The 26,925-nt window shown below is 37.5% G+C and overlaps 1 protein-coding gene across 1 annotated transcript; it reads right to left on the reverse strand.

The window, feature by feature from the left end:
• Nucleotides 1-3,021: 3,021 nt before the first annotated feature.
• LOC578234 (hsc70-interacting protein) lies at nt 3,022-16,405 on the reverse strand. Its single transcript, XM_030980930.1, has 7 exons — nt 16,079-16,405; nt 12,404-12,561; nt 10,981-11,203; nt 9,571-9,784; nt 8,324-8,440; nt 6,685-7,059; nt 3,022-5,303 (listed from the first exon to the last, which is right to left on the reverse strand). Exons 1-7 carry the CDS (start codon nt 16,186-16,188, stop codon nt 5,058-5,060), a joined length of 1,443 nt encoding a protein of 480 aa, XP_030836790.1. The 5' UTR covers nt 16,189-16,405; the 3' UTR covers nt 3,022-5,057.
• Between the last annotated feature and the right edge of the window lie 10,520 nt (nt 16,406-26,925).

Genomic DNA, 26,925 nt, shown 5'->3' on the forward strand with positions numbered 1-26,925 from the left:
AGTCTTTCCGTAGCTATTAACCGTTATTAAACACAATATTTTATAAACTTGATGATTGGTTGAAAGGAAACCCAAATGTCTTAAAATTACCTTACATTAGTTAATATACATTGTATCGCATCATTCATTTGTATATTTCTTTAAATCAAAATGTCTATTACATTCTTTCATATAACAAAGAGGAAATTCTCTGGAAATGTCATTCTGTATCGCATAGAATTGACCCAATTATCAATTGTATTTGTAATTAGCTCAATTGTGATTATATACTTTTCTAATATGTTGTAAATTGCACCTGCACTGCTAAATACTCTGTAGTCTTTCCGTTCAACTGAAATTTGAGTTTATGCATTTTTACCTTTCTGTTCTCGAGTCTTCTGATGATGACTGTAACAGTTATATGACATAGTATTATTTTATTAGACAGTATATTTACGTTTCTCTTGATTTTTTTAGTTATGTATAAAAATATGCAGCACATATTTTGCAGTGGTTAGAATTTTATATATGATAGGAAGACAAATCGGGAGTCCTATCGTCTGTTTGGAGCCAGAAGGTCGTTAACGCGTATCATTTTACACAGAGTTGAAGTCCTTTCAGCTCTAAACAGACATGTGGGTGTTTTTTGTTGTTTCTGTTCTTAAAATGTGAAATCCCAAACTCGCTCCCAGAAAGGAGGGAAGTTAGCACAAAACTCTGGGCATTATTACCAAATAACTATCCTTTAAGATGTGCTCAACCAACATAAGAAAGTTTGTTGCAAAGTTAACTGAAGTGTGCTACCCTACCCAAAAGTGTTCTTGACTGTCATCCCCTGTCGTATGAAGATGATGTTGTCTACTTAAAGAAGTGTACAGATTGCTTTTGGGGGGGGGGGGGTTCATTGAAACAAAGTGTACATGGAAATTGTAATCAACTTCTGTGAGGGCTATGATATACAGTAACAAATACTTTGTAAAGGATAGTTGAACAAGAGCCAGGGAGTGTTCATACTCTTTAGCATTGTAATTCACTCTAGCACAGGTAGAGATGTCAGGTTTGAACAGGCTGATGTTACGTGTGTGTTGACTAGCTTTGTACGAGTTTTGTTTCAAGATGATTGTAATACATGTTTGCGATTAATTTATGGGCTAACTTATGAACAGTAATTCTTAAGGGTATGAAATTCAGTGTTAAGTGCATGAAAGGAAAGTGGAATATTGCATATTTCACGGGTTAAGATTGACTTCACATTTCGAATTTCGAAAAAAATGAACTGAATATATTAAGTAGGGTTGTGAGCAATCACAAACAGGACATTTGTCAACAAAGATAGTTTTGACATGTATAGCTCAAGGATATACATCTACAATGTTAAATGTGCATTTGTAATGAACCTGTTTTGACCCATGAACCATTGAAATAATCCCCCAAACCTGGAATTATCAACAGATAATCCCCCCAAAAACGTCTTAAATTGTACAAAGATCACTGCTTATTTTATTGTTTGTACATATGAGAGAAAAAAAGATGAACTAACACTGTACATAGAAGATGTACAGAGTTTGCAGTTTTGAGTAATCTAGAGCAGAATTTAACCTTTAGAACTAATCCTATTACGTCACCTTGGGGAACATTACAAGAAAAAGAGATATATTATATACACTTATGTACTTCACGAGCAAGATGATATATGGAATGTATGACGACATGATATATTTCTATTTGGGTGTGTTCTACAGGGAAAGACTATCATTACAAGGAAATGATGTAATATATTACAACGTTTGTGTATGTTCATGTTCTGGTAGAAGCATTTGGTTTAAATTAGCTTATTCTGGCAGGCAATAAAGAAACTTGTTTGAATATGATTCTTGTTGCATTGGAAAATTAATTTATTAAGTTTTGGGAGTGAGGAAGAGAGACAAGAGGGAGAAGAGGAGAGAGAGAAAGAGAAGGGGAGAGGGTGAGGAGAGAAAGAGAGAAAGAGAAGGAGAGAGAGGGAGGAGAGAGAGAGAGAGAAAGAGAAGGGGAGAGGAGAGAGGGAAAGAGAAGGGGAGAGGGGGAGGAGAGAGAGAGAGAAAAAGAGAAGGGGAGAGGGGGAGGAGAGAGAGAAAGAGAAGGGGAGAGGGGGAGGAGAGAGAGAGAGAAAGAGAAGGGGAGAGGGGGAGGAGAGAGAGAGAGAGAGAGAGAGAGAGAGATGGGGAGGAAAGAGAAAGGGGGGAGAAGCATAAAATCTTGATTCAATTAGTGCATGGTTTAAATTAGCTTATTCTTGCAGGCAATAAAGAAACTTGTTGGAATATGACTATTGTTGCATTGGAATAAATTTCTGAAGTGTTGAGAGTGAGAAAGAGAGAACGAGAGAGGAGGGGAAGGGAGAGGAGAAGCATTTCGTTTAAATTAGCTTATTCTTGTCGGCAATAAGAATTCTTGAATAAGATTCTTGTTTCTCAAGTTTTAAGAATGAGGAAGAGAGAGGAGGGGGGATGGGAGAGAAAGTGAGAGAGAAAGAAGGGGTGGGGGCCTTTAGTAGATGAATGGTGTTCAGTCCAAATATTCTTGGTCATGGGTTGGGTTGTTAATGGGAAATTAGCTTATTCTGGCAATGAAGGAACTTGTTTGATATGATTCCGATTGCATTTGAATGAATTTCTGAAGTTTCGAGAATGAGAAAGAGAGGAGGGAGAGAGGGAGAGAGAGAGGGGGAGAGGAAAGAGAGAGGGAGGGGAGGGAAAAGGAGAGGGGGGGAGGAAAGATGGAGGGGGAGGAAAGAGAGTAAACGAGAAGTGGAGGGGACCTTAATAAATGATGTTCCGTCCATCAATGAGAAACGAAAAGTACTACATTTAAATTTAATTTAAACTTTGTTAAAGCTGAATAATCATATAATCTTGATTTCAATAACTGTATGAACAGGGAAAAGGCTATGAAATAAAATCTGACTGGCTTCATGATCTAATATGATGGAAGATATTAATGTAATCGTGAGAATAAAATTTGCAAGACAAAAAAAAGAATCTGACATAACACAGAGAACAATAAGTTTCACAAAGAAATCATTTTATATTTATTTGCCTCGAAATTTTCTTTGAAGTATTCATAAATGAATCAATAGGGTACACCTTATAGGAAAAGTATTGATTTTTTTTTGAATTTTTAGACAAAAAGTACAGAAGTCAAAATTGTTATCATTTTTTTTTTTTTAGAGACGCATATTGATAATGTAAAGAGAACATTTGGAATGAACATTACTACAAAATTAGAAGGACATAAGTTTTTTTTAAATCAAATGAATTACTTAACTCGGCTCCTGTCCATCAGGATACATTTTGAAACTATTAATGAGTTCAAAATCAATTTTAGATGACCCATAATGTTGACATCAATAGAAAAAAAATATAGAAAATTACTTTCATGATATACAATTTTAAATTGATAACAAAATCAAATTATGAAGTGAAGAGGCCATGTTTCTCATGCCTCCACCACGAAATTCAATGACAAACAGAGATCGAATCGTTTACAGGAAAAACAATAATTACATACTGGTGTATAATTTGAATATCAACAGGTATTAACTTCACTTAGAAGCAGTGACCAATTTACACATAAAAGAAAAACCATTTCAAATTGCTACGCACAGTACAGAGTACATGCAATACCACGAAAGAATATGAATATTCCTTCTATAGCTCATGAGGCTAAACAAATAAGACCATTCTTTAATTTGTTTATGTAAGAATTAGTAAACATCATGAACATGCAATACAGGATCGAGCCCTCCACTATTGGCAGCCTTAATTTGATGAAAGCTGACAATAAAGGAATTTAGTTAGAGAGACGATACATAAAATGGATAAATGATAGCAGCGAACATCCAAGAATAACTCACAAAGGGGTATATAAAATTCATAATTCAGGGACATATCATTTGCTACTGTTTCAAACAAAACATACCAGCACATGCAATACATTTGATGTTATCATTATTACCCTATGATATTGTACAAGACAGCGATACAAAATTATAACTTCAGCTAGAAATACGAAATCCCTAATCTACATTAGATAGTAATAGTTTCTATAGCCACTAAAAGGAGCCATATGAAATGTTGTTGACTATTCGTGGTTTCACATTGTGTAAATTGTGCTAAATGCTTGGTGCCAAGATAAGAGCTATTTACAATTGCCAAAGCACACATATTTTATTGACCTTTTAAAGGATTTAAGTGCTCTGTGGGTGTGTGTGAGATGGGTTTATATAAACATTAAAAATATATATATATTTTTGGACATCCAGTGTAATTTGATACCTCTAAGTAAATGATCAACTTACATGTACACCTGAGACCCGAGTAATAAAATTTTCAATTATTGGTAGGAAAACTAAACAGAAGGATTGGAGTCTTTCCGATGAACCTAAAACTAATTCGCGATCCTTTTTTATGAGCCATGTAGAAGATAGATTTTTTAAATGGTCAGCTTTTGACACACTTTTCCTTGTAGATTCATTTCCATTTAATATAAGAAAAAGTGAGTTTACTTTTTCTCTTCACAGATCCCTTTGCGGCATATTAAACTCTTAGTGTATAAAGTTGATTACCATACATAATGATACGACTCATTTCTAAATAACTTTTGCATCGCCTATGAAAAACAGATCGCTTCCCTGGCTTTAGCTCTTTAGATTATGTCATATTATTTGAATGTTATTTTAGGCATTAAAAAAAGATGTTGTATTGCCCTTAAGGTGCCAAATCATGGGTTGGTCGATCAGAAATCTTTTCTTTTTTTCCCTTTTTTTTTTCTCCCTCTTTGGGCAGATATTTCCAGGTTTTGAATGCTTTGATATTTTTTTTCTCTAAAAAACAGTAAACAAAAAAAATTGGGGGTCGGTCGCAAAGGGCAATGCAACATCTTTTTTTTAAAGGCCTTATGGATTGGTACCTCTTAAAACATAGTCTTCATCCAGAGAACAGAGACTTAATATCTACATGCATGAAGTGGATACGTAACGTCATCTTAGATGCATTTGGAATCAATGTGACAGTAGGAACGTACATTGTAGCAACGGCTCAATCAATGTCTTGAGTGCTTGCTCCAGGAGCCGAGGGTTCTCCCTGAGGTGGAGCCCCTCCTCCAGAGGCTGGTGGGGGTGGTGATGGAGGTCCTCCGGGTGGTCCTCCAGCCCCGCCCGCTCCTCTGGGAACCTTGGACTGCATCTTGGCGATGAGGTCAGTGATCTTCTTGTTGTTCTGGTACTTGGCGATGTTGGCGGGGTTGGAGCTGATGTCAGCAAAGGCTTCTTGCACTTGAGGATCCTGTGTCGGTCAGGGATGGACAAAATTTACAAGGTCAGGGGGGTGTTTCACAAAGATTTGAAGTCGAACTTAACTATAAGTTGGACTTAAATATCATGGAGAGCCATTTGTAGCCTTATAATGAAATATATTCAAAAGCAAAAATTCCAAGTATTTTAGACTTTTCATAAATTCCACATCAAGAACATGAAATCTCCCACAATAGAAATATGAATGATTTGAATCAACATTTTATGCCTTTTAAAATAACTTTTACAAAATGTTTTTGAGGATGACAATGGCTTTCCATAATTGTTAAGTCCAACTTAGGATCTTAGTGAAACACCCCCCAGGTTACAACATTTATTGTTTAATTTCCACTATAAAGACCCATAGTCATGGGTTCTTATACTTTGAACACCATTTGGGTGTTTACCAAATAACAGGCGTTTTCAATCACCCAGAGTACATTTCATTGTTATCACCAAGAGGTGTCATGTAAGGCCCTGTTCCCTCAACCAATCCCGACCCCCACAAGGAAATCTCAACATCGTAAATTTCCATCACCCCCAAGATTTGAAGGCAAGCCAGCATTATTTTCTGGTGGATCACAACTTTGCTGCCTGGGAGACCTTTACACACATTAATTGGTGATTGTACTAAATTTGGTGTCAGCAAAATATGACCAATCAATGTTCTTCATTCACCACATCTTATGGCTGCCTTAAAACCCCACTGCACTACTTGTAGCTACTTGCGCCCTCTCTATGTTAAACAATGCCTAATCGGTGACCATTGGTCCCCCATGATCCTCTTTTTCTTAGGTTAACTGAGAGCTGAGTTGATGAGATAACCAACTGTCCAGTGACCTTGCAGGGCAGTCTAATCCCTCCTGTAAACTAGTACTGATAAGCTTTAAAGTTAACATTTTGAAGCAACAGAAAATGACTCATTTGAAAATATTGTTTGCCTGCAATCAGATAAGCATCTTATTTGGTTTCGTTGATGATTTTTCTTTTCTTGTATTCCATTATTGTCCTGTTATTCTAGTGTTCTACTTGAACCAGTCAGAAGATATCTTCCTGATCCATCAAGTTTTCATTTATAAAGAATGGATTTTAGAAGAGGGAATAGCAACACTGATATATTTCTATCACTGCTACACTATCAAAAAGTCATATTATCTATCTCAAATATTATCAAAACTATTTTAAAATTCAATAATTTAATCAAAAACAAGGATTTAGAATTTGTTGACATTTGCTCATGAATGAGATATATTTTTGAGGATGACGACTTTAAATGTTGTTGTGCCAAACCATGCATCCTAGAATGCAGCACATGAAAAAAGAAAAAAAAAATGTGTAATAAAAGAAATTTGAGCAGTTGACAATAGACTCACCTGGAAAGCCGAAAGGATCTCTGGATCAGACATGATGCCGCTGATGTCAGGCATTCCACCGGGCATGCCGCCTGGCATACCCCCCATGCCACCAGGCATGCCACCCATGCCGCCAGGCATACCACCAGGCATACCGCCCATACCACCAGGCATGCCGCCGCCCATTCCCCCTGGCATACCACCAGGCATGCCGCCGCCCATACCTCCGGGCATACCTCCGGGGAATCCCCCAGGCATGCCACCGCCGCCCATTCCACCGGGGAATCCCCCAGGGAAGCCGCCTGGCATGCCTCCTGGGAATCCTCCAGGGAACCCGCCAGGGAATCCGCCAGGGAATCCTTCTTCTGCCTCACGCTTCCTTCTCTCTTCTTCTTCCTGGAATGACCAAAGAAAACATCACAAAAAATATTGTGAAGAATTAGGTACAAGGTGTCCAGGGGGGTGTTTCACAAAGATCTTAAGTTGAACTTATCTCTAATTTGGACTTATGGAAAGCCATTAGCATCTATGAAAGTATTTTGCAAAAGTTAATTTAAAAGGCATAAAATGTTGATTCAAATCATTCATATTTTCTATTATCAAGGAGATTTCATGTTCTGATGTGGAATTCATAAAAAGTCTAAATTACTTGATTTTTAAGTCCAGCTTAGAGTTAAGTTCGACTTAGAATCTTTGTGAAACACTCCCCAGAGGTGCACCCATGTCTAGTCAATCTTTATCAAAGAGTTTGATTCCCATGCACTCATGTTAAAATTAAATATGCCCTTCTATTTTCTTATAGTTGAGTACATCAGTAATACAACCCCCATCCCCCTAAAGTCTTTAAAGGTAAAGACCAGTATTGGAAATGCCCCAATTTCAAAAAATGAAATGGAAGCTCTCATTACCAATCATGTGAAAGAATATGTTTTGACTAATACATGATGATACAAAATTTGCCGGGAAACCGCCTACTAATTCATATATTTGGTAAATTTGTTTCTCTCATGGTCTGTGAGAGATATAGGGTAGTCCCATATACATCTTTCTGTAGTGCTTGTAACTTTACGAAGAATGGGCCAAATTTCTTATCATTATGATGATTCCAGAACCTTGCAGATGCTAGATGCTAGATGATCAACCTTTTCTGATCGATTCCACAACCATTCTTTCACAATGCAATCGCATGACCATAACTGGTCTTTACCTTTAATATAAAAGGCAAAGATCAGTTATTTTCATATTTTTTGTGACTAAGGAATTTGTCAGATAAGCTTGCCCTGTAGTACAAGTTTGACATTTTTACAAGCATTTGAGAGGGACACTAATATTGAAAGTATATTTATTAGCTTTTACAAACATTTGAATAGCCCAAATAACCTTCACATTATTACCAATGGAAATCAATAAGGAGAGCTATCACTCACTATGAACATCACTGACAAAGAAAGCGGACAAAATATACAGTTCCTCAGGTAGACAAAGGAACATCCCTTTACTGCTATTATGTAAAAATGTGTAGAACAGGTGAATATACATGTGGCACCTGTTCTACACATTCTAGCAGTGAAGGGATGTTCCTTTGTCTACCTGAGGAACTGTATATTTTGTCCGCTTTCTTTGTCAGTCATATTCATAGTGTATGATGTATTTATCCTACCTTGCGTGCTTTCTCTGCTGCTAGTTTAGCCTTCCTGATCCTCTCCTTCTTCTCATTTAATTCTCGTTCCTGATGTTTCCTCTCATACTTCCTCTTGTGCTCTACGATCTTCTTGGCCTAAAATGAGAATATAATCATCATAAGAACTTTAGAGGAATCTGCAAGCAAACACCAATCTAAGAGAAATTCAAAAAAAATTATAGGTTGCTCAAATATTTAATGCCTTTCTAACTACAGTCAAACCTGCTTTAGTGATCACCTGTCTTCAAAGACCACCTCTTTTGTTTCCCTTGAAAATGGTTTCTCTTTGAAACATATACTAAAGGAACCTGTCTTCAAAGACCAATCTGCTATAGTGACCACCTGTCTACAAAGACCACATTTTTTGTTTCCCTTGAAAATGGTTTCTCATTGAAACATTACTAAAGGAACCTGTCTACTAAGACCACTTTTTGTGTTTCCCTTGGGTGGTTGCTATAGACAGGTTTGACTGTAAATGTATTTATGTAGGATTATTTCTAATGACAATTGAAAATGGCAGAAAAAACAACAGAATTCATTAGGAAAACTGGACAATGTCTAGTGGATCATTAGACTTGTGTGCTGTTGATCTAGGTAACCCTCTGGGAGTGACAAGAAGGCAAATTTTAGTCTCTCTGGCTTTTGGTTTTGTCACTCCTGTGAATCCTCTTAAGAGTTTAACAGAAGGCTAAAGAGACTGATATTTTACATGTGCATTAAGGTCTCGTAGGTCGGTCTCAGGAACCCTTAAAACATTGACAGATGGCCCATGATATTGACATCAACAGTCTTGTGGGATGTCCATCTTGAGAATCATCTATTTTGTGGGAATAACCTTTGAGGAATAAGGCAATGAAAAGAAGTACACAGTGGTTAAAGGGAGTGGGTCGTCAGTTTCCATGTGCAGAAGGCCATAATTCGCTGACACCAGACTTGGTGGAAATACAATTAATGTGTTTACAAGTCTGTACACAGCGAACCTGTAGGTCCATCAAGAAATACCCTTTCGTCTCTCGGAGAGTCTTTGGTTGAGGGAAAAGTGAGATAATGACTTTACCTTGTGGAGGAATGGATGAGGAAATTTTGGTCATAAAACTGAAGGCTGATCCTGGTGATTTACAATGCCTGTTATAGGGTAAACACCTGAACGGTGTCTAATTCCCCATGAGAGCCGACTACTATGCGTCTTTAAGAACCATTTCTCTCGAGTCTCAATGCTCACTCACCCTGGGCTCTACCTCCTTGAGCATCTCGTAGGCCGATTCATCGTAGTCCAGCTTGCAGGCCATCTGCAGATCCCGGAAGGCCTCTTCCCAGTGTCCCAGCAGTCTGTGGGCTTTACCCCTCCACTTGTAGACCTGGGCGGAGTCCGGGTTGAGGTCGATTCCCTTGTCGCAGTCACGGATCGCAGCGTTGGGCTTGTTGAGACGAACAAAGCAGCTGTGGGCAGAATAAAAATAATAATATTAATAATACATTAATAGAGTGCAAAAACTATCCAACATTAAGTATATATTCTACTGCGCTACAAGAGCTCCTGATATCCTAAGATTTACAGCTAATTGAAAAGATGTGCTTTCAGTTTTGATTTAAAGGAATCTACAGATGGTGATTTCCTGACTTCAAATGGTAAGTTATTTCAGAGTTTTGGGGCTGCACAAGCAAATGCTCGATCACCTAGCGTTATTTTTCTTTTGATAGATGGGATCTGCAGCAACAAAGTATCTCGGGAACTGCGCAAGTTGCGATTGTGTTGATTAAGTTTGAAATTCGAAAGTTCTTTGATATAAAAGGGAGCTTAACCAAGAAGTGCTTTATAAAAGGAAGTATTGAATCAGCAAGGAAAAGTCTATGTCATTGCCAGTATCAGAATTATGATCCATACAGCTGTTCCAAAACCCTTACGATGCTACTACATCTGCTAGAGAAGACCTTCTCTATCCCCAAATGAAAATAATAACAAGACAAATGGGACTGCGTCTCCTAATGCCTCGACCCTAAGTTTTTATAAGAAAATGGATGGAACTATTTTTGAAATATCACAATGAAAACAAAAAGCCTATTATTACAGGTCAACTAACGACTATGATCTTTGACCTTTGGCCTACATACTCCAAAACCTAATCAGATCGTCTTCCTATGGTGATACATGATGTTACCAAGTTTGATGATCTTATCTCAAGTATTTCTTTGGATATCACGATTTGTATCTGTGGTATGAATCTGGTGATCCTACATCAAAGATACAGAAAGTTATAGAGTACCGAAGCTGTGACATCATAAAAATCTATTTTTGGAATTTCTCAATATTTTCTTCATTTTCCGAAAGAGCATCAAAAATAATGTCCAAATGTCAAAACCAATTAAGTATGTTAAGTATTGGCTGAGATCTACTTATTCAGATGGTCATATCTCAGCCAATACTTAACCTTTTCAATTGGTTTTCGACATTTGGACATTATTTTTGATGCTCTTCCAGAAAATGCAGAAAAGATTGAGAAATTCAAAAAAATAGATTTTTGATGACGTTCCACACTTTCGCCACTCTAATGCGTATACAGCATAATTGTTGATGACGCCGACGACGCCGGATGGAGTGACGGCTACGCTACCCAGGCAAACTGCAATCTTCTCACCTGGCTCTCTTTGCATGAAGCAGGGCAGAATGTGGGTTGATCTCAATGGCTTCTGTGAAGATCTTGATGGCTTCCTCGATGTTACCCTCTGACACGGCCGCCATGGCTTCCGATCGCTTGCTGTTGGCTTCGTCCTGCATCTCATCTGTGACCTCCTTGCTTGTGTCTCCCATGGGTTGAGGCTCGTCTGTGTCTGGCTCAATCACGCCCTCATTGTCAAGCTCTGTGAATTCACAAGTGATACTAGCATAGTTAGTGCTCTCTTGTTAGACCGGCTCCAAGCTAACCAATCCCTGGCCATTTGTGGTAATGTAATTTTTTTATTATATTTTTTTGTTTTTTTTGGGGGGGGAGGTCTCTATGAATATATCTTCTCTCTTTCTCAACCCATTTGATAGTCAAACAAAACATGTAAAAGTATACAGCCCATCAGAGACACAGAAGCTGCAGAGCAATTTGGAAAAGGAGGAGGGGGGGGGGGTGGTTGAGGATGCGAATGAGTACATCATTTTACTACAATGCCATGGTATTCTACATGTTTCTTCCAAAAGAAGGAGGAGGCTGCAAATTGCAGGCTTCTTACTTTAGTTTTACCTGTCTTAAATTTCTGGAGGAAAGCGAGAGAGACAAAAATAATAATCAATGCAAATTGTTAGTTTTTTTTCATAAGAATTAGTTTTGGCTCAAATTTATCAATACACCAGTTTACAGTTGTATCAGTGCGCATGCGCAGTCATTTGACCTCGGGTCATTGGCCCCGGAACGGGGCCAATAACCTCTGACCTCTGGTATTTATGTGTAAATTAAGATTGCGCCCATGCAAATGATGATGGGCGCGTAGGCAGTGATATCATCAAAATTTGCATGGGCGCAATCTTAATTTACGCATAAATACATGACCTCTAGGTCATTGGCTTTGTTTAAAATGGCGCACACAACTGTAAACTGGTGTATACAATGTTTTGTTTTCATGCAGTTTGAAATAAATTTATACATGAATAAACCATTTACATGTAGATATTAACAAATGGCAGCTGTTTGTCATAATGCAATCTTTGAAATCATCACTGGACAATAGCACTACCAACAACAACAGTAATAGATGCATTCATACTTGCGCCCTCTATAAATACAGCCAACAAGGTACCCGATGATCCCCCCAGACGCCCTTTTTCTAATGTTAATTGAGAGCTGATTTGATGAGATAACCACCTGCCAGTGACCTTGCAGGGAGGTCTAATGCCTCCTGGCCAAACTAGTGCAGATAGGCTTTAAAACAAATTACAGGATCACATTATTACCCCAAGTTTTAGCTGAGCCACCATTATAAGGCACTCAAGGATTTGAGGAATTTTTTTCTGACGGGTACCCTTCCACCACACCTGGGTGGATAGTGGCAAATGAAACAAAAGCCTTGACCTACCCAGATCACTCTCTTCACTCTCTGGATCCATAGGTTCTTCTGGTTCTGGTTCTGGTTCTGGTTCTGGTGCTGGAGGAGCCTGCGCAGAAGGCTCTGATGAGGCTGCTCCTGATGATGTGCTTGGTGTTTCCTTAGGCCCTGGGATCTTGGCATCAAGACTTTAACGCAGAGGGAAAAAAAACAATCAATATTTACAAGGCTTATTATTGTTGCAATCAAGGAATGCTGCTCGGTCATTTTACCATTAAAAAAGATAATGGGGGAAAAGGGTTCCCCTTGCTCCCCCCCCCCCCTCCTAAATATCAGCAATTTGTTTGCATCATGAGATTCTTACTGCACCATGGCCATTGTGGTTGGGTGTCCAGACATTTCAGATGATTTTCATGAGTTTACAATCACACCAAAAGCCAGCTCTCTTTCATTTATAATGAGACTTGCATTTGGCATATGCCGCTTCAGTTGGGATAGTTTCACCCTCACTTCTCGTTGGAAATGTACTGTTTCTGCAGGGTTTTTTCGAATTAGACAGTGTTAGACTAGACTACTCAAGCTCAGTGTTGCTCAATCAGAAAATAGACTAGAGTCTAATTGCTCACAGTGAAATCAAATACATGTAGATAATAGACCTGGGCTTGGGTTCGGTTGCAGGAGGTGACAGCTTTCACATGACTGGAGAAGACATTACTGCAGAGAAGTCACAAGTGGTGCACGTGCATAGTGGGCAATTGAGTTACATGTGAGTTAATCATTCGCTTATCCTTATAAATGTTACATTTATTTATTGTAATATGTGTACATGTATCCTACTTATATGCTTGTTGAACAATTATTGATGTTCCTATGGATATTGGCAGAATTTGAGTGTGTCATGGGTTTTTGCAATGCGATCCTTTTTTATATAGTATTTGAGTGGCGTATGTACATGTACACGATAGGCTCGAGTCGGTACGGTCGATCACACCGGGACCCGACCGGTGCCGTCGGGTCCCGGTTTCGTTTTTTGAGAACCGATGCTCCGAAAAAAATAACGAAATATGTAAGAAATTGCAGTTTTGCACACCACTAAAATCAATCCACCTTAAAAACTTAAGTATTCAATTGTTACCAATCATATTCTAGCTCATCCTGAATCAATCCGAACTGCTGATATAAATATGGGTTGCAAGGCAGTTTGCCCTATGGGGTTGTTGTTGCCAGCTGCTTAGGTGCTGGCTAGCTACTGTACTGGCAGGGCCTCTCGGCAGGATTAATAAGTCAGGTTGAAAGAAACATTAATGTTTGAATAATAAAACGGCCTTCTAAAAAGTACTTCTTTACAACATACCGATCAAATAATTTTTTAAAGACAAAATAGATATTTTTTCTTTGATTTTGAACACCGCATGCTTCTTTTAAAAGCTGAAAATTACTTGGTAATCACAAGAAGTTTTGATACGGATAGCTGTTGCAAGGCAAGTTCAGACTAGTCTCGGAAAAATGCACAGTGCTCCTCGTTAGCTGTAATGCGTGCCAGAACGAACCCAAACAAAGACGTGATCGTACGAGAAAAAAATCATTAAAAACTACGAGAGCACAATTGGAAAGACAACTACTCAAAATTATCGTAAGCAGATACATAACTTGGAGGAAGAAAACAATAGTTGTCGAAGAAAAGCCACATAAATAGTGATATTTGAGGAGTTACTAAAGGTACCATCATTAGAAGGGCCTGCTGCAATATCCGAATTACACGTGTTTAAATTGAACACGAGGCCATACGAGGCAAATACCGCCCTCTACGGTAAAAAGCAGTATAACAAAGGATTCAAGTATTTGCAGCAGGCCCCTTGCGATAAAAATGTAACCAGTTACTCCTCGATTATCACAATTTCTGTGGCATTTCTTGGGCGATTATTGAATTCTTTGTCCAAGTTATCTATCTGATTATGGTAATTTTGAGCAGTAGTTGTCTTTCCAATTGTGCTCTCGTAGTTTTTAATGATTTTTTTTTCTCGTTACGATCACGTCTTTGTTTGGGTTCGTTCTGGCATGCATTACAGCTAATTACGAGGAGCACTGCCCATTTTTCCGAGACTATTCTGAACTTGCCTTGCAACAGCTATCCGTATTGAAACTCTTGATTATCAAGTAATTTTCAGCTTCTAAGAAAAAGCATGCGATGTTTAAAATAAGAGATAAATATTTATTTTGTCTTTAAAATATTATATGATCGGTATATTGTACAGAAGAAATTTTTAGAAAGCCGTTTTATTATTCCAACATTCATATTTTTTGACCAGATTTATTCAACCTGCATAAATCAAAATGGCAGCTCGAATGTTGTCGTTCTATTTCTGCCCCAGTTTTTTTACTTTAAGAGGCAAGAAAATGGCACTAAACATCGCCAATCATGGATGAAAATAATGTCAAATGGAAGAATATACCGATCTGAGCCGAGGTATGCATGTGTTGATTTATTTGATTGATAAAAAAGGTCACTTTTAAGGGACATACTGATGATATGCGCTTTTTATAGAGGCAAGGTGACAAATCCTGCGAGCTGATTTCGGGACACCGGGTCCCGATCGGTACGAGGCCGTCGGGACCCGGTTTATGAAAATCCCGACATGACTCAGGCCTAGTACACGAAGTGAAATCCTAAACTCTCACTTGTTAATTTTATTGGTGGTACGATGCTTTACGATTTTATACAGATTAATGGTCTATTATAACTGAATTGTATGTATTCATACCTTTGAATTTTGCTGTATGTTAATTGTAATATATTACGTTTTATCCCTCATAAGACCACAAAGACTGTATTGTAGGGGCGTACGTTGAAGTCAAGCTTTTTTTAAATAGTGTGGGCGGTGAGTCTTATTGTTTTTTAATTTTTATTAAAAAAGATATTGTTTGCATTATGTATTGAATGAATCTGTTGTTACTTTTTACACTTCAACTGTAATTTAGGTTTTGCTTAAGTTAGTGATGTAAGGCATTATATTGTGAAATGAAAAGTTAACTGTCCTTCAGCCGTTATATTAGACATGATATATTATTTAATTAACCTGTTCATTGAAGTCATGAAAATAATAGTGATGATTATTTAGTTGATACAATGTTTGAAGCTGGTCTATAATGAACTTATTTACTGAACACCTTCTTTGTTGCTGATACAGATCATGAAGTATATAATTATGTAATTGGTTTTTGAATATTATGATGTTTTTAATTTACATTTGTTTTTACACTTGTGTTTCTACAGGGGCTGTTTTGTTGCCTTCAAAATAAAATAACCAAACATCAACTGCAAAGCGTCTGAGAGTGTATTCATCGGCCTTTCTTTCACTACCCTGACTAGACCCAATAGCTAGTCTAGTTCATTTCCATTTCAGCATTTGCTTTTATTTTTTGTAATTTTTTAATTTTAATTTTTAATTTTTTTTAAAAGGAAGATCAAAAATAGAGTCTAGACCTAGGCGAAGACTAAGAAAAATAAACAGCAAGCTGATACTAGATCTTCTGCCTAAAAGCTATTTTGTAATGCTAGCAAATTTAGTTAAAGACAACTACGAGAAAAATCGCATCAAGACAAGAACATCAAAAATGAGAAGACTCAATTTTTGAATCACATGATCATGCACAAAGCCAAGGCAATACGGTCAATCTTCACAAACGCCTCCATTCAATCCTTACCTTTCCAGATATTCTTTGTAAAACTCGAGAGGTGGAGTGTGTAAAATTTCAGGATTTGCCTTACAAACAGTTACAAATTCTTTCAACAACTTGAGTTCTCCCGGATCCATTTTAACCTTATCCTTTCTATTCTGTCACGATCAAAATAAAATCACGCCCTGGCCTAGGCGTTTCCAACACAATTTATAGCGCGTGGTGCAATGTTGTACAAGCAAATTCTGCAGCTAGTCGTACGTATACACAACACGTGCATGAATAGGAGATCGCGTACCCTCGATGCAGAAAGATCTAGACGCGGTGCACTGTGGACCGCGGAACGTTCTCACTATATAGCACCACTAGCTAACTGTACTATTGTTTTCTTTTAAATGTCCGGAGTTTTTGTTCTCATCGTCAAGTTCAAAGCGTCTGCATAAGCTGGTTTGTGAGCTCGAGCTTGTAAGAAACTATTTATCAGGCTAAATTGATTAATAAATTAATAGGGCCTACGTTTTTAATAATTCTGAATATATAGTATAAACGGACTGAAAAGTATCTGTCTGAACGGGGCACATGAAATTAGCATAGGTGGAAGAACATGTATGATGAAATGAACTCTATACTGGTAATATAATGGGTAATTCCCATTTCGATATTGACAAATCCACATGTACGCATTTTCGGAAGGAATGCGATCGCAACAAATAGGCCTATATTATTTGTCATGCTCTTTATTGCTTCAATTTCTTATTCCCAACGTCCTCCTGTGGCCCACAACCAATTTAGAATGTCCGGACCACTATCTATCAGCTTTCGTTAAATGATGTAGCCTACGTTTTAAGAGAATAACATGAATCTTAATTAAGGAATCCATGTCAACATAATATGGAGAATACTTCTTTTGACCAAACGAGGAAACAATTAAAACAATTACAAAAACCTGAGGCCCTAAACGAAGTACAACATATATTTTTTTGGGGCAAAATTTATAGGGCTTTGATGAAAGGAAATGGAAGGGAAGCTAGTAGGACGCCCAGGGGGTCACTCCCAATATAGCGGCGAAAGGGTGTCTTTTTCAGCTATACGGTGGCGTCGACGTTTTCCTTAAAAACTGAGGAGTGTTTTTCAAGCACTGGTTGATCGCACAATAACCAAACAAGGATAGACTATACCTTTTCAGATTCACAGGTTCGGCGTCGTCTACGTTTTCCTTAAAAAGGGGTGTTTTTCAAGCACTGATCGCACAAAATCCCCAAAAGGGTACCTTTTCAGGATCACAGGTTTCGACGTTTTCTTAAAAAAGGGTCAATTCAGAAAAAATGTGATACGCCATTAGGGTCCATTCACTGAGGCACGTAATGTGGTATGTCTTTGTGTCAATATGATGACAATATACCGAAGATCCATTTAAAAAGAAATGTACTTGGCCAGGTAAAACAAACTTAATTTTTTAATAAAAAAATAAATAAAATTTTAAAAAAAAGTGTCCAGCCGGTAAATAAGCGGGGGGGGGGGGGGGGGTGGGGGATGGGGGGTGTGGGGAGGAGCACTATTTTTTTTGGGGGGGGGGTCCAATTTTTGATCAAATATTTAGCAGCGACTGAGCCAGCCGTTGGGGGCGGGGGTGGGGTGGGAGCAGTTTTTTGCCAACCCAGTAGATGATTACCAGTTGATTTCAGTTGATTTACAAGTTGAAAACCAGTAAATGATTACCAGTTGATTTATCAGTTGAAAACCAGTACGATTTCCAGTTGCTTTTGGAGAAATTGCTCTAGTCGCTTGAAATAAGGGGCGCGTTTAATGATGAGAGGAAAAGGGGTCGCGTATGAAAAGGGATAAGAAAAGAAAAGGAGTACGTTTCAATTTACAAAGGGTAATTATCAGAGGTAAAAACTGTGCATCTCTTACTCCTACAAAAAGAGGCACTCGCCAGGAATGGAAAAAAGGGGCACTTATGAGAATGGGAAACGGGTATTTGTCGACGGAAAAGGGGCAGCAATCAGATTTTGATAGGGCATTTATAATAGGTGAAAAGGGACATAGAAAAGGGGAAAGGTCCCTTATTAGAAAGGAGAAGGGACACGTATCATTTAAAAGAGATAAAAAGGGGTAATTATGAGAAGGGTTGGGCACTAATAATAGGAAAAGGAGCATTTATTAGAAAGGAAAAGGGACACGTATCATTGCTAAAAAGGAAATTATCAGAGGTGAAAAGGGACACTTATCGCACCTGAAAAGGGGCACTTATGAGAATGAGAAAAAAAAAGGTACTTATAATAAAGAAAAATGTGCATTAGTTGAAAGAAAAAGGGCGCCGGTCAGATTTTAATATGGGCATTTATCGGAGGTAAAAGAGGCTGTTGTAAGAAGGGGGAGTGGCTCTTATTAACAAGAAAAAGAGGCACATGTTAAAATAAACGGGGCACTAATCAGAGATGAAAAGTGGTAATATTGAGAAGGGGAATAGGCACTTATACTGAAGGAAAAGAGGCACGTGTCAAAATAAAAGGGGCAGTTACTAGAGGTGAAAAGGGGCACACATCGCTGATTCAGCGGCTGGCTGAGTCGATGCGAAATTTTCGGCCCGATTTATAAATGTTAAAACCCCCCTTGAAAAAAATCCTGCGTACGCTCCTGATAGCAGCAAAAACTCCGTTCTAATCTCTTTATATTGGGAGCGCATAATTCTGAAGGGCTCGTGATTTTTCTCTTCTTTGGCCTTTCTCTCTCTCTCTCTCTCTCTCTCTCTCTCTTTCTCTCTGTCTCTCTCTGTCTGTCTCTTTCTGTGTGTGTGTGTGTGTGTGTGTGTGTCTCTCTCTCTCTCTCTCTCTCTCCCTATCTCTCTCTCTCTCTCTCTCTCATGGGCACCTCTCTCGTGCAGTTTCTACTTACCTGTAAGTGCCACCGGCCGCGGCCCCATTCCACGCCCCAATATACGCCCCTCCCCCGTAGATACACCAATGGTTATTTTAAAAAAACACCGTATATCATAAAAGTAATACATTTATAAAAGGTTTACTTGTATTATTTTCATCATGGTTTATCCTGCATCGGGAACATGATCTTAATCTTGAGAAACATTCTGTTATTTTGCTTTGGGGATAGCGGGTGTGCTGGGCTTATAAAATCATTCGCGAGAAGAAAAAAAAAGAGCTAACAAATTATTGGGGAGAATGGATTTTTATGATTGAGTTGGTTTTACCCGAGTGCTAAAAAAGCATGTGTATGCTTGTACTTAACCAACCAGATGACCGACGGATTTAAGACCTCTCCGAGGGACTTGGTATATAATGAGGATTAATGCATTGCCAAAGGGCACTATAGAGTGCATCGACTGGCTTCGTACCCGGGGGGGGGGGGCTCTCATACTCAAGTGCTACCCACCCGTATCCACCAACCTCGGAAATGGACCCTAATGGTGTATCACACCTTTTTTTTTTTTGGGGGGGGGGGGGGTTTTGTGCGATCAGTGTTTGAAAAACGTCGACGACGCCGCATAGCTGAAAAAGACACCCTTTCGACTTTTTTTTCCGGACGCGGGTGCGTATAGCTAGTCATGTTGGGAGTGACCCCCCCCCCCCCCCGGCCCCCGGGTTTTGTACCCGGGATCTCCTGTTTACGAGACCTCTGCTCTACCACTGAGTCATGTCCCCGGCCCCCCCCCCCCACTCAGGTTTCGAAATGACCGCGTGTTGCCAAAATGTCCGGTAAAGGGGTACTTTTCGTGCGACAAAGTCCGGCCCGAGAATTGTAAAAAAAAAAAGGGGTGTATTTGACTTTTAACCCGGAGATTTCTTTCAAAAGGGGGTGTTTTTTCTTTTTTCTCTCATCTATTTGGACTCCTGAGAAATTATTCCGAATTTAGGGGGGGGGGGTACATTGAGCATTTTTCCTGATTTAGGGGGGGGGGGGTCTCCAAGGCAGGAAAAGCCCGCGAAAAGCCCGCGAAAGGGGGGTTCGGAAATGTTGGCAGACCTCAGATAGGGGGTGATTTTAAAAAGAGGGAACGAGCATAATGCGTACCCTAAATAACACTGAGTGGGGGGCCGGGGTCATGGCCTTTATAGATCAGGATGCATAGTCTGATTATGCGTTGGTTAGAAATTTATGACACGCATTTGAAAATGACAAAAAGGGGGCATTATCTGGTTTAAGTACACATACCAATGCAAGCTGACGTTGGTCTATGTGAGTGGGCAAAGCGGAGAATCATTAGAAAAATAGTGCACGGACCGCGTAAAGATAGATCGCCTTTATAAAGGGGCGGTCAGAATGTTGATATTCCTGGTTATTTCATTGATTTATTCTTTAATTAAGCAAGCAATCTTTTACTGTTAACAAAATAATAAAGAAGTATAAAGTAAGGAAGTATAACTTGCATCCAAGTGGGGTTTGGACGTATGTCTTACTTAAATCAGTAGGACAATCTAGTCCTCTTTTCATTCTTGAGTTACAAAATAACAAAAAACGAGAAAAAACAAAACAAGAATATTTGTTTTTACATGGCATGGAGTATATGACTAATTCTGGTGTTAACTGTATGTAAAGAGAAAGGGGAAAAGGTGCCTCAATCGACTCGTTGCATCAAAATAAAAATGAGTAATCTTGAAGTCTGTTGATGCTTTTATTAAAGGTAAAGACCAGTATTGGAAACGCCCAAATTTCAAAAAATGAAATGGAAGCTCTCATTACCAGTCATGTGAAAGAATATGTTTTGACTAATACATGATGATAAAAAATTTGCCGGGAAACCGCCTACTAATTCATATATTTGGTAAATTTGTTTCTCTCATGGTCTGTGAGAGATATAGGGTAGTCCCATATACATCTTTCTGTGTATAGTGCTTTTAACTTTACGAAGAATGGGCCAAATTTCTTATCATTTTGATGATTCCAGAACCTTGCAGATGCTAGATGCTAGATGATCAACCTTTTCTGATCGATTCCACAACGTTTCTTTCACAATGCAATCGCATGGTCATAACTGGTCTTTACCTTTAAGTTGTAAGGGTATGATACTGATCTCATTTTGTGTATTCGTGTCTTCAAGTTCAAGTTATAAGAAAGTTACATGTTTATGTTGACTCACTTGGTTACAAGCTGATTCTCTCTTTTTTTTTCTTTATACTTAATGCAAATTGAAGTGACTGTCTTATATTTTGGGGAATATGGTCTATCTAAAGAAATATATTGATGGATCTTTATCGGTTTATACTTAGTTTTGTTGTTTTCATGATATTTTTTTCTTCACTCTTTTGCCCATTATTCTTTTCCGTTTTCGATGTATACACATAAAACGACAAATGAGAGTATCTCTTCGCTCTTTTCTGTTTAATTTCCTTCCGGTTTTAGTACTAAAAATACTGAAAAGTGCGCTAACTACTAGTTTTCTTCTCCTTGTTATAAGACAATGACCTTGTCTTCAGGGGTAACTGCGGTATATAAGTTCAGTGAATTTATGTATTATCACTCTATTTCTCTCGCTACATGTATGTTTCTTTGAGTGTCACATTGTAAGATTCTTTCTTTCTATATGCGCGACCCCCATCCCCTCACCTGCCCCCAACAAAAAACAAAAACAAAAACCGCGTGAAAAGAGTAACGTTTTTCGGGTAATGGGAGTTTGTTAAAAATCTAAATCTAAAGACTAATGGTTTATATGAGGCATATACCTAGGGGATATGTTCAAGGGGCACTAATTTGTTTTGGGGTTGATCGATCCCCCCCCCCCCTCAAAAAAAAAAAGAAGAAAGAACATCGAAAAGGTGTGATTTTGACCAATGGATATAAACTCGGCACGCGTATATATACATATTCTGACCTATACCCTCACCGGTATATAGAATAGGAACAGCTATATATAGATGGCAACTGCATATGATGTCAGCTCCGGAGGTGTCAGCTATACCCCCTCCACCCTTTTTAACGAACCCCAAGTTGACTGCATCACCCAAAGCCCCCGCTAGATGTGGGCAAAGGACCCACCTCAAACCCTGCAACATTACAAGGACCCGATGTTCAGTCATTTTCAATTTCCTGCCCGAATTGAGATGGTAGAACCCGCGCTCTCTTCCAACTTTCTTCCTCCCCCTTTCCCTTCATCTTCTCATCGCAGAGCTGTAGACTATCAAGGGAGAGAGAGAGGGGGACAGATGGAGAGAGGGAGAGAGATAGAGAGGGAGAGAGAGAGAGAGAGGGAGAGATAGAGAGAGGGAGAGAGATAGAGAGGGAGAGAGAGAGGGAGAGATAGGGAGAGAGAGAGAGATAGGGAGAGAGAGAGAGAGAGAGGGACAGATGGAGAGAGGGAGAGAGAGAGGGAGAGAGAGAGAGAGAGAGAGAGATAGGGAGAGAGAGAGAGAGAGATAGAGAGAGATGGAGATAGAGAGAGAGAGAGAGAGAGAGAGAAAATGGAATAAGATATCAATCAAAAAGCTCTTCCCTACCCCTCCCACTACAGCTTCAAGTTAAAATTCTCATCGCAGAGATTTATGTATTTCTTTATTGCCCAAAACTACTACTTCTTAAACTACTGATGATGATGATGATGATGATGATGATTACGATAATAATAATAACATATAATGAAAATGATAATAAATATCATTTTTATTTTTAGTTATGAATCTTTGAAATTGCCATCAATCAAATACAAATTCATTTCCTTTCTTATAGACGACGGAATAGATTTTTTCCACACAGGGGTGGTAATTATATTTAGGGTGCAAATTCCCTGAGGGAAAATTAAAAATCTGTTAGTACAGAGCAAATGGGAGGGGACCTTACAAAATGCGTCAAAGAATTGACAATTTGTGTTTGATCGGCTGCGAATTGAAAAATTCACAACTTTCTTATTTTAAGAGGAAATTGCTGAAACTTTCACTGACCTGTTCCTCCCATTTTTCTGCTTTAATTAAAATAACCAACTTAATATCAGGGCAGACTTTCCCTTTAAGAGAGCCTAGATATGTGTAATCTTTATAAATTTCAAGACTATGAATAAATGACACATAATTGTTTTTTTTTCTCACAAGACGGACACAGCCACTTTATTGCACTAATAAATAAAATGAAGATTTGTTTTTCTTACTTGCTCTCTCCAGTATATGAGAGAGCTAACTTAACAGCAGCAACTTTTTTGTTCCAAAAACACATTGACTATACAGAATTCAATTAATAATGATCATTCATTCATAGTAGATACATTACATTTTTGAATGCACATAACATTTTTTTAAACAACACAATGTGCCATAAAATTAGAATTATCTTTACATCATTTGTTCAAAGGAATGTTGATCACAAACAGGGAAACTCCCCCAGAAATAAGACGAAAGAGAGGTTATATTGAAAGTCACGCACATAATTTTTGTGTACAAACATACATTATGACACAGAATATTTAGTAATGTAAATAACTAAGACAACGAATCAGTTCTTTTTGTTTGTTTTTAGAGATATGACAAAATACAAGGCCCCCCAAAATGACACAAAGTCAATCATCTAACAAATGCAAGTAATAGGCCTAACATTTCTTGTGTCGACAAAATCGTCATTAATAAGCTTTTCTGAAGAACGCAATCAAATAGCTAGAAAACATTACACAATAATGTGGACTCAAAATTTGAAAACCCCAAAAGATGCCTCTTTATCACTTAATAAATATAATTACAGATGAGTTAACTAAAAATGACAATAGACCAGGGAAATTCATTATCCTTGCATTTAGCTGTCCTATTTCACGGGGCCTTCAATGTTCTGTGTGAGGCATCTTTTTAGCTACTTCTGTTAAATGTAAGTACAATACAATCGCACTTATTTTTGAAAAAGCAACTAAAGGACAATTTCAGTACCCAATTCACATCCACTAGAAATCATGTTCGGACGACATAATATCTTATTGTCATGTTAACACATTTCAATAGGTGACGCACAAGGCTTTCAAATTTGGCAAATTGCCCCGGGTTGATGTTTCAAATGTAGTTGCACACAAGTATTACTTAGAGTTGACAAACAATTCATGACCATTACAAATGTCAGTCAGGAAGCAAACATGAACAGATAAACATTAACAGGAACAAAAAATACAAAATCTATGGGTAGGAAGACAAAAAGAACAAGAAAATAAACTTAGAGTTCAACAGTCTTTGAAATGTACAACAAAATCATTCATAACAATCAACAATAATATGGTGCTTCAGAAAGAGAGATCGAAGGTAGATTCTCATTAAGTATTTAGTTCTTACGCTCAATAGGCTGCCTGGAAAGCATCAATATTACATAAACATACACCAATTCTCATTCCCTATAAGTCAAAACAACATTGTCATCTTCTTTTAGATGGCATCAACATGCTAACATTTCTGGCAGTGAAATTGGACATATTTTCCATTACATGATCAAGAGTGTCATATTTAACCTCTTTTAACAGAAAGATACATTAATGCATCAACTAAATTTTACATTGTATCTTGGGTTATTACAAACTAAGTGAACGCAAGCTAATATCTCACATCTTAACCGCAAACTCAAACAAATTTTGATAAATAAAATTGCACGATAAAAATGTTTGAGCCTATAACAGTTTTCACCCTACTGTTTCACGACAAGCTAGCGGAAATGTGTGGACTACTGTACAATAATTTGCAGCCGTCTGTACATAGCAAAGAAAAATGTGAACAAATTGTATTTTCAAATTTCTTCCTCACTTTTTTGGTATCCAAAACACAGAATGATTTGGGTTTTTTAAAACATTTTCTACACGAAAAATCTCACATCTTACAAAATTGTTCAGCACTGTGTGAAAGATTCTGCCATGTCATGTATACATATATCATCGTTTCAAAAAGTCACTTTAAATTCTTAAAATATAAGAAACGTTGGAAAAGCCATGAGTCACTTTGTACTTATCTGATAACAAAACAAAAGCTGCATGGAAATAATGATTAATTGTAATTAAAAGTACCATCCACATGACAGTCATGATTATTCAATAAACAAAACCTGTCTGAGTGAGATCGACTGACAGTTTAGAAAGGTTTTCAAAATGTATGATGATCATTACAACTGTGCTCATCTCATAGTACTTTGTGTCGAGGCTGCAACTCTTTTCTAAAAGATACAGCAAAAATAAATTACACGTTCCCTCGCTATTAGAAGACAATGTCAGCTCATTTAAATAAATTGCTACTCAAAGATTCATTCATTCACACCGTTTTCACATGCAAAATTGCATTTGTTTGTATGTACATGTATATATATACAAATAAGTTAGAATATTTGCTTTATAGCTCGACATCAAGTTGAAATAGTCTGCAAATACATCCAGAAAGAACATTTACAACAACAAAATTCTTGCATCATAAGTACATTACATTAATGTTTAGTGTTGTTTCAATTGATCAGGAAATAATATTGTCTTGACCATGATTTAGACAAATTCTAAGTAGTTGCCACATAGATAACGATAGCTTACAATATATGAAGTGTATGATATACACTTCATCTAATACCTCCAAGTTTGAATCCTGGGGTACAATATTTCCTTCTTGAAAATTGAAAACAAAAATGCACACTGTGAATTCGATCATGGTTAGTGTCTCTCAGAAAAAGAAAAAAAGAGAGATTCCAACAAAAAAATCTACTCTATAGCAATACATGAATACAATTTACTGATTTTTATTCTCTGGAATTTGAATTCCACAGCTAGAATTTGCATTTTGGTTATACACACACACAGAGAGAAGTATACAATTACTACATATGTACATTATTTTTGACAGAAGGTTATCTACAGTGAAACAGACAGGAAAAATAAATATGTATGCTTTGCATATAGGGCAAAATAAAAGAACTCACATTTGACTGTACAAAGATTTAACGCCAACCTGGCTCACAGCAGACATCTAATGTACAGGTAAATCATTGTTTCACACAAACATGTAGAGCAGTTCATTTTAGAAATTGAAATAAAATGATGAAAGTTTGCTGTAGTTAGCCTCTAATAAAACAAAGTTGTTTTGTAAATAGTATTCTACTTACTATAGCACACAACTGCCAAATGTATCTGATGCTTGAACCTATTATTCTAATGAAATGATTGTTAATGGTGAATATGTATCTTCAAATTCCTATTAGTACTTGGATTTTTTTTCAAATGAACACATTCTTCTAAAAAACAACTATTATATAAACATCCACAAGAAACATCTAATTGTATAATAAAAGAGAGATATCATAATATCTGGTATTTTTAGTGTTTCACAAAAAAGTGGGGAAAAAAGAAACAAAGAAAGTAAGTATCTGTTTGAAATAATGTTGAATGGCATTTTCATTCAATCTTTAACCACTTTCCAAAATGAACGTCATATTTTAAAGTGCAATGACATTGTCTATCAAAACAGAATAAAAGAATAAAATCTGTTTTCACCAAGTATTCTTAAGAAATTGACCATTTAGCAATTATGATGTGTTTGACAAAAATAAATGTTTCTGATAGGAAACAGTCACGTAGCACCCAAAGAAAAAGACAAATAACAACTATCAGATTCCTGAAAAATGTCTTAGAAGATTTCTTGGCAGCACACTACAATCGGTTACATATTTGAGTCATTTCAAGACAACCAGGCTTCCTGCTTTGTTTCACAATTGGATGTTTAAAAAGAAAATTATTAACTTGCCTGTTTAAACTGGTGTAACAAAAGTCTTGAACCTAACTTTGAGTCACTAAAATGAACGATGGATAATGTTTCTCTTCTCAATTGTACATGTACCGTAAGTGGTCAGGCATCTTATAAATGAAGGGAATATTCCTGAATAATACTCTTTTGAAATTACCACTTTTTCCTTTCATCTCTGTATAAGAGATTGAA

The sequence above is a fragment of the Strongylocentrotus purpuratus genome, unplaced genomic scaffold, assembly GCF_000002235.5.
Source record: "Strongylocentrotus purpuratus isolate Spur 01 unplaced genomic scaffold, Spur_5.0 spur5_scaffold_11, whole genome shotgun sequence".
NCBI lineage: Eukaryota > Metazoa > Echinodermata > Echinoidea > Camarodonta > Strongylocentrotidae > Strongylocentrotus > Strongylocentrotus purpuratus.

Excerpts from the sequence above, each read along its gene's own strand:
- LOC578234 (XM_030980930.1), bottom strand. The coding sequence starts at position 16,188 with ATGGATCCGGGAGAACTCAAGTTGTTGAAAGAATTTGTAACTGTTTGT. Across the intron at positions 12,562-16,078 it reads TACAAAGAATATCTGGAAAG|TCTTGATGCCAAGATCCCAG; the intron begins GTAAGGATTGAA and ends TCTGCGTTAAAG. Across the intron at positions 11,204-12,403 it reads GAGTGAAGAGAGTGATCTGG|AGCTTGACAATGAGGGCGTG; the intron begins GTAGGTCAAGGC and ends GTGAATTCACAG.